This window comes from Pavona decussata, unplaced genomic scaffold (genome assembly GCF_977016875.1).
Source record: "Pavona decussata unplaced genomic scaffold, jaPavDecu1.1 SCAFFOLD_124, whole genome shotgun sequence".
Taxonomy (NCBI): domain Eukaryota; kingdom Metazoa; phylum Cnidaria; class Anthozoa; order Scleractinia; family Agariciidae; genus Pavona; species Pavona decussata.
Genome location: NW_028145538.1, coordinates 2,522,501 through 2,530,116, shown reverse-complemented (window position 1 = coordinate 2,530,116; position 7,616 = coordinate 2,522,501). Strand labels below are relative to the sequence as shown.

The window sequence follows — 7,616 nt, the reverse complement described above, 5'->3', positions numbered from 1 at the left end:
AATTGAAGAACCGTAACTAGGATTCATGATGATCAGCAATGCCTCAATCACTGAAAAGTCGAATTATCGCCACCTTAAGATCCTTGAGTCCTGGCATACCGCGAAAACTGTTGACGCTGACAATAACTCATGCCCACTCCCTAATCAATACCTTGTTCTTCTTAAAAAATAATGTTTTTCACACTTATCACCTGCTTTGTACATTTTTTGTATTTATTAGTCCTCATTTCATATTCTCTTCTTATTTTATCCGTTGAAGATAACAGGACGGTTGTCAAAAGCTCATATCTTTTCAATTTTTAACCAGAATTTTTAACTAAAGTGCTTTATATATTACATGAAGTTGGGTGGTTCGTGCGTGGTGTGTAATTGTGGGTATGTAATATTGTAATTTGTCTTTTTCTCATAATAAATTGTTGTTGTTGTCGTTGCTGTTGTTAATTATTAAAAACAGACGGTGTCTTCTTTAGCGTCCTATGAATTTTATATGCAGACGTTTCTTTGTCTCGCCACGTCTCAAAGAACGTCAGCAGAAGAGGCTGTGTTCTCTTAAGATACTGGAAAGACAGCTTTTAATTACAAAAACTTTCCGAATTTGCTTTAAGTTAGACCAGAGGCACCCAACGAGGACATCAAAGCAAAGCACTTCAAATGTTGTCTCCTGTGTTTCCAGGTAGTTTTGCAGGCTGTCAAAGGCTTTTTTGTTTAAGCTAATACAATATGATCCGGGCCAATAGAATGCTCCTGCTAAAATTTTGATTTGCAGAACGTTTAAGGTAGCGGGATCTTATTCCTCGAATTTACTAGCCGTTGTTGGTTTTACGAAAATTCTAGTTGACCTCACTTGGCAATTTTATCGAGATATTTTCCCCTCCGCAAACAAAAGGGGTAACTTTTTCAGTGTTAGGAGGTTTTGAGATGACATTTTTGCCAAAGAAAACTTTAGAGTTTCTTTAAAACTTAATCCGAATTTCGGCCTTCCAAACAGTGTCATCAAAATGAACCGTTGGTTGCCCTTTCAGATGATTGCACAAGACTCGACCGTAGCTGTTCCCTTTCCGTTGCCTTTGCTTTAAAATTCTAAAACTATACTTGCCTAATTGCTTTGTCTTGAATACCTTCGAAAGGATCACTGACCTGGTAGCTTAATCGCGAGTGATGACTTCAGTCGACTGTTAGTACGCCGCACCCTTGCTGCTCGCTGCTAACGCGGTACGCAAATGCGATAATCGACTTGGGCAAGCCGATACCGATCAGTATTTTCAATTATGTATTGAATTGTCCTCTAGGTGAGGCGTATTATAGAAAGCTGCATAATTTGCATTCCGATGTTATTCAATGACATTGAATAAATGGTAAATGAGTGTTGGTTGGCGGGCTGTCCTAGGTTCAGTGATTTGCTAAGAAATATCCGTCGCGGGTCAAACGTTGTTAATGAGACTTTCTGGAAAGTTAACGAAAGTAGTTTAAGTTGGTGAACAATGGGACACCACCATCTGATAACATCTTGGCATTAACGGCACTTGTTACGGTGAGGGTAAAAGGGGGAACGAGTTTGCGGAGTGGCATGTTGCATGACGTGCGGAATGGCATAATTATGCGACATATGAAATATGTGGAATGACTTAAAGAAATAAATTAACTGAAGAGTGTGTCCTGTTTTCGTGCCAATTTTATAAGACATTAAGAGCAGCAGTTTTTTTGATGTTGCGGACTCTAGCCGAACATTAAAGACAACTAAACAACAGATAGAGGATTAGAAAATAAAGTCCTGGAATAGACCATGTCTGGTCGCCGGTTTAATGGGAAGAAGTGAGAGTTAAGAAATTGATGAATACTGTTTATTGTTTTCGCATTCAAGGAACCATGAACAAATTAAATTTCCAGTTGACAAAAAGAACGTGACAGCGGATAGTTTGGACAATAAGCGGCAGCAGACTGGAGAAACACTAGATATAACATTTCCAATGCCAAAATTATGATGACAAGTATGGTGGTGTCTAATTATCGACAGTATACACAGGGTAAGAAAATTGATCCTTTATCGAGGGTTTAAAAGAAGATAACTGTTTATTGTTTGCCATCGGTGAAGGATGAATCTTTTGTCCTGATAAAACTACACACTGCCACGTTCTTTTTGTCAACCGAAGTCGCAACTTGGAGAAAACTGAACATGAAATTTAATTTACATGTACTACGGATTTTTAAAGATGCATAGTTCCTTGAATGCGAAAACTGTAACAGTTTTCATCGATTTCTTCACCCTCACTTCTTCCTAACTAGCAATCAGACGATCTAATCCTCGATTTGTTGTTTAGTTGTTTAATATTCGGCAAGAGTCGGCAACATCAAAGCTGCTGCTCATACAAAATTGGCGCGAAAACATGACGCGTTCTTTAGCTAATTTATTCCTTGCATAAATTGCATAGAATGTCATAATTATGCGAAATTGCATTTCGCATAATTATGACATTCCGCGCGCAGGTCATGCCACATGCCATTCCGCAAATTTATTCCTCCTTTCACCCTCACAGTGAGCGAGGTGCATAGTTTGCATTCCGATGGTATTGAGTGCCATTAAATAAATGGCCGGCTGTCCTAGGTTCAGTGATTTGCTAAGAAATATCCGTTGCGGTCAAACGTTATTAATGAGACTTTCTGGGAAGTTAATGAAAGTCGTTGAAGTTGGTAGACAATGGGGCACCACCATCTGATAACATCTTGGCATTAAGGGCACTTGTTATTAGTCGAAAATACTTTGAGGGTGTTTTGGGGTTGCTGAATTCTCATCTATCAGTGAAAATTTACGCCATTTCTCAGCTATCAGCTAAAAATTTCGGCCATGTCTCAACTCTTAATTAGTTATGACCGATCTCAGTTAAATTTTACGTTTCATGTGTAGAATACCAATCTCTTTCAAGACTTTCGAACACTGCTTTTCATCTTCTGACTTCCTCAAGACTTCTAGAAACAACTTGTGAGGAGCTTAAGGCAATTATCGTTAGTAGCTTATTCTCCAGCTATTAACTACAGAGTATTAGCTAGTTATTTGCAAGTATAATAAAATTCACACTATACTCAAGAAAATTTTAGCGATGTCAGCTAACAGTTTCTAATTTTCTCGACGTTTCACAGCCATCACTTTAAAAAAAACCTCCATTACTCGGCTGAAAATTAAAATTTTGCCAGTTCTCAGCTCTACGATTCTCCATACCGACCCTCTACTTTGCACTTAGGGTGGTAAGAGGTTCTTGGTAGACCTACTGACTGACGTACCTTGTCACTGAATAAGAAAATATCTCACCACTGTCTAATGAAAGCCTTGTGAGATCGAGAGATGAGAATGGCACACAAAATCGGCAAAGATAGAGAAGTTCAATGAGCCATTTCTGAAAGGGCGATGTCTTGTTCTGCTTGCTTGGAAGTTTGCTAATTGCGCATTTAAGTACCTTAATCATTGCTTTTTGACACTGACCAATCGGATAACATCAAGTGAATTTTTCACAGGAAACGAACTGCAAACGCTTTAAGCTGATTTTATCTGACTCGGGGACTAAACTTGAAAAAGACGATAACACGCTTTCAAGTTGGGGTCCATTTTCATCCTGGTAATCCAGTGCAATTCTTAGCAGTTTTGGTGAATAGTCTCGTTCCCTTTATTTTTTAAATAAACTGGACAATTGTTTTTAAACTTCGATTGACGCTTATGTGTCTTTTGGGTGCACAACTGCATGTTGCGCATACAACATCAACGGAAAAATAAGAAAAATTGATTGATTTTTGACACTGGTCTAGACATTCTCAAGTTTTCTTGAATGCTCGCTAAAACCCCTTCATTGCAAGTGCGTGATCAAGTCGTTAAAAGAATGACAAAAGCCGATATGCATGGCAAGCAATTCATCAATCCATTACCCGAACGCCCTGAGAGACGCCCACCTCGAAAAGCTTCAATGAAGCGGCAAACTCAAATAACTTGACGCTTTGATATGATACTAAAGCCTCTTTGAGACACGAACCATGCAGTTGATCGATCTCAGGTTGAAATCTGTGCAACTTTTTCTTTACATCCCACTCAAGATATTTCCCACACACTTTTCTTCCTCGCAACCGAAAAAAGATGCGTCTCAAAAATACGGTTCACCGATAACCCGTTGCAAGAAATTATTCATTCCATTTCTTTGACGTGTGTCTGCGACATTCAAGAGCTCACATTTATGTGATTATGTAGCATGCAAGACGGCAAACGTACTTGTACCTGAAATGGGAAGTGATATATCCAAAGGCGAGGAAGGGTGTTTTATCTGATTTCCAAACACCGAGAAGTTGGGAAGGGGATCCGAAGGGGGAGGAAAACCCATTAAGGAAAACAAGACATGTACGGATAAGAAATGAACTCGTAAAATTAGGCGTTCGGTTGCTGAAGAGACAATTTCTTGAGATCTGTAAGTTTAAATAATTAGTCTTAGTAGACACCGAAAGACTACCAAGGTAGCTTTTGGGAAGGGAGAATGTAAATACGATGATATTTACTCTCTTTTTAAGACGGACACTTCGTATAGTCCTTCACGGCGTAAGGACGTTACCGCTGATCATTAATGAATGTGGTAAGGTACGAGCTGGCTTCATCGAGAGGCCCAGGACGCGCCGGTATCCTTTCTTGGCGTCAACTAGGCTTAAGAATTTGCAGTCGGCATCATTCAGTTGGGTCACTATCTAGTCAATTGTTTTTATAAGTGTGGTTCTCTCTTGACCCATTTATTTAGGTCTCGGGGGTCCAGGCAGACTCGCACGGCTTTGTGAACTCTTCCTTTTCATTGGTTGTCTTTGACAGTTTGACAGTCTGTGGGTGTTTCGACCCTAGCGATGCCATCTGGCTCAAGCATCTTTTCAAACTGTTGTTTGTAGAGCTTCCGTAGGTGACTGGAACTGACCGTGGAGGGTGTATGACCGGTTCTGCTTCAGGCTCTAGGGTTATGTGGTATGGTTTCATGCATGTGGAACTCTCCTTTTACCTTCAAAACAGTCTTGGTAATCACTGAGAAGTTTCTCTCTAGCGGGTGGGGTGTGTGGTTTGTCACTTGGCTGGTTGCCAGGTGAGAATTTGATCACTTCTTTGCGCTCCGGTTTCTGTGTTAGGTTGCAGTTAAATTTAATAACTTCCAAGTCACTACAGGTTTTACATCCCAGCATTTCTAGGTTGGGACCTCAGTAACCTCAAAGTTAATCGCCCTCGTGTCTCCTCTGTGATGTGAGTTCAACTAACAAGAGCCAAGATTTCTTATATTGTGTCCTCCACAAGCGGTAATCTTACACTGGTGGACCGAGTTGCCGTAGTCTGGGGTCTGTTACCACTTTGTTATAGTCTTGTTTAGAGATAACATTCATCTCTGGACTTGTATCGAGTTTGCATACTATTGGTGTGGTGTGCCTGTGGGTTGGCTCTGCATTTAGGTGCACTTCAGTTAATGCTTTGGTACGGTCTGGGTGTGACTGGATGTTGTTAATTTCGCCTGTGCAATCGTTTGTGCCTGAACAGTATTCTGCAGTCAATGTTCCTAGGGAAACTCTTTCATTTAGGTCAGATCCCCCTGTATCACCACTTTCACGTCAAAATGTGTTTATACCTGAAGATTTTGTTTTGAAGCACATGTGCTGGTAGTGTCTAACTTTGTGGCAATTATAGCACTTCGAATTGATTGCTGGGCATTTCTGTAATTTATCATGGGGTCTGCCACCACATCTACCACACTCAAGTTTGGGTTTGTCAGTTTGTCTATGTTCTTTCCCCTTGTGACGTCTTTGCCCTTTTCATGGTTTGTTTCGTTGCTGGGTTCTACCCTTGCTGAAATCTTTTTTGTCAAGACGGTTAATTTGACTATGGTTTGCCATGGCTTCTAACTGCATTTTAGTCACTTCTTTCGTACGTGCGATTTCTTGGGCTTTCTGAAGGGTTAATTTATTCCCTTCAGCGATACATTTCTTTCGTACAATCTCGGAGTCCTCTCCGAAAACAAGAGCATCATCATCATTGTGCATGTCTATTTAGTAGCCACTATTTTGGTTCAACAGTTTCGCTTCTGTAAGGAATTCGTCTAGGGGACGGTTGTTTTGTTTCAAGCTATAGGTGGAAGCGATTTAGTATGTAATTTGACTGAGGTTTAAATGTGCTCCTAAATGCGCTTCTAGCATTCTTCTAAGCTTTTTGCTGTTCCTCGCTCAAGTTCCACGTAGAATATAGGTCTAACCCGTAATCCCCCGTCCATAGGAGTAAGTATTTACATTTCTGTTCGTTGGTCCTAGATTTCAAAGGGCCGTCGAAGAGTAATTCACCCTTTTGTTTGAAGCGTTTCAACCTTTGAGTCAAATCGGGACCTGGAGTCCAATCGATTTTCGGTAATTTAAAGATGATTAAGTCGCTCATTTCTCCTTGCTTTCGTCCATTGATTTCGTCCTTGATTTCTAGCACTGTATATAAGTTCATGTGTAAATGTGCATAAAAGAAAGACCTAATGTTTTGTACCATTCTTATAGAATAAGCCCACACAATAATGGGTAATGCACACTGTATAAACGAGCGACTTAGTTTTTTGCCTTCCCATAGACTTAGCTACGGAAAAATGGCTTCCTTGTACGTTATAAACGTTCAGTTTATTGATGTTAATGTTTTGTTTTATATCTTTTGCTATTTTCCTCCAATGAAATGTGTATTTTTGACTTAATTTCACAACCCGCTTAATACGGACACCCCGTTAATACTGACACTATCCATGGTCCCTTCGGTGTCCGTATTAACGGGGTGTCCGTATTACTGTATTAATTTACTGTGCTCTCGAAAAAAGAAAGTCATGATCAAGGCATTCCAGTCAAGCTTTACGTTTAGGCATATATTTGGTGAAAAGGTTGACCTATTTTGGAGTTGTGTTTCTAGTTTGAGTGTTTTTCTTTACAAACGTTTGGTTCGACGGACCCTAGTAGTCAGTTCATTTCAGAAACAACAAAATAATTCAACCAGGTTTTAAATTACAGTTTATTTGCCGTTGAAATATAGTTAATAACACACTCATTGAAATTATACTCTGAGTTATATTTAAATATATATTTAGCCATGATCCCAACGGTTACTGGATTGCTAACACCTGAAAAAGGAAAATAAAAATATATGTTGACAAAGAACCTTTATTTGTATCAGGGAGTAATTTTTACTGTATATGCCATTTTTATTACCAATATTTTAATACTCGAAACTTAGTTGGTGTGTCCTTAAAACTTAAAGTTTACTTTTTATAAGCTGAAAATATGGCTTCCTGCCTTTCCTGCTTCTTAATGTTATTGTTGTGACCTTCAAAACATTTATCGAAGTCGTGGGGAAAAAAGGCTGCATTTGTTCTATCCAGCCATAGATGCTGTGGCCCCCATCTCAATATCAGCCATTGAGCTGAATAAGACACTGCCGAAATAAAGTTTACTTACCTTACCTTACCTACAAAGGGTCGACTTTGGATACCAGGATTTAGGAACTTGATAAAAGTCCTTGTGAAATCAATACTAACCTGGTGTGTTTTAGAAGCGCAGATTCTTTTGCTATGCTCTTAGTCAGTGCTACGTTGGCATTCGGG

The 7,616-nt window shown here is 39.5% G+C and overlaps 1 protein-coding gene across 1 annotated transcript in view; it reads right to left on the bottom strand.

Annotated features, from left to right (window-relative positions):
- Positions 1 to 7,009: 7,009 nt before the first annotated feature.
- LOC146469461 (ADP-ribosyl cyclase/cyclic ADP-ribose hydrolase-like) overlaps positions 7,010 to 7,616 on the bottom strand; it is a 9,818-nt gene continuing 9,211 nt past the window's right edge. The window contains exons 8-9 of the mRNA XM_085123282.1: positions 7,551 to 7,616; positions 7,010 to 7,136 (exon numbers count right to left, since the gene is read on the bottom strand). The exon at positions 7,551 to 7,616 is cut by the window's right edge and continues 40 nt beyond it. Of these exons, the coding sequence (XP_084979408.1) occupies positions 7,590 to 7,616 (27 nt within the window). The 3' untranslated portion in view covers positions 7,010 to 7,136; positions 7,551 to 7,589. The remainder of the gene's footprint in view (positions 7,137 to 7,550) is intronic.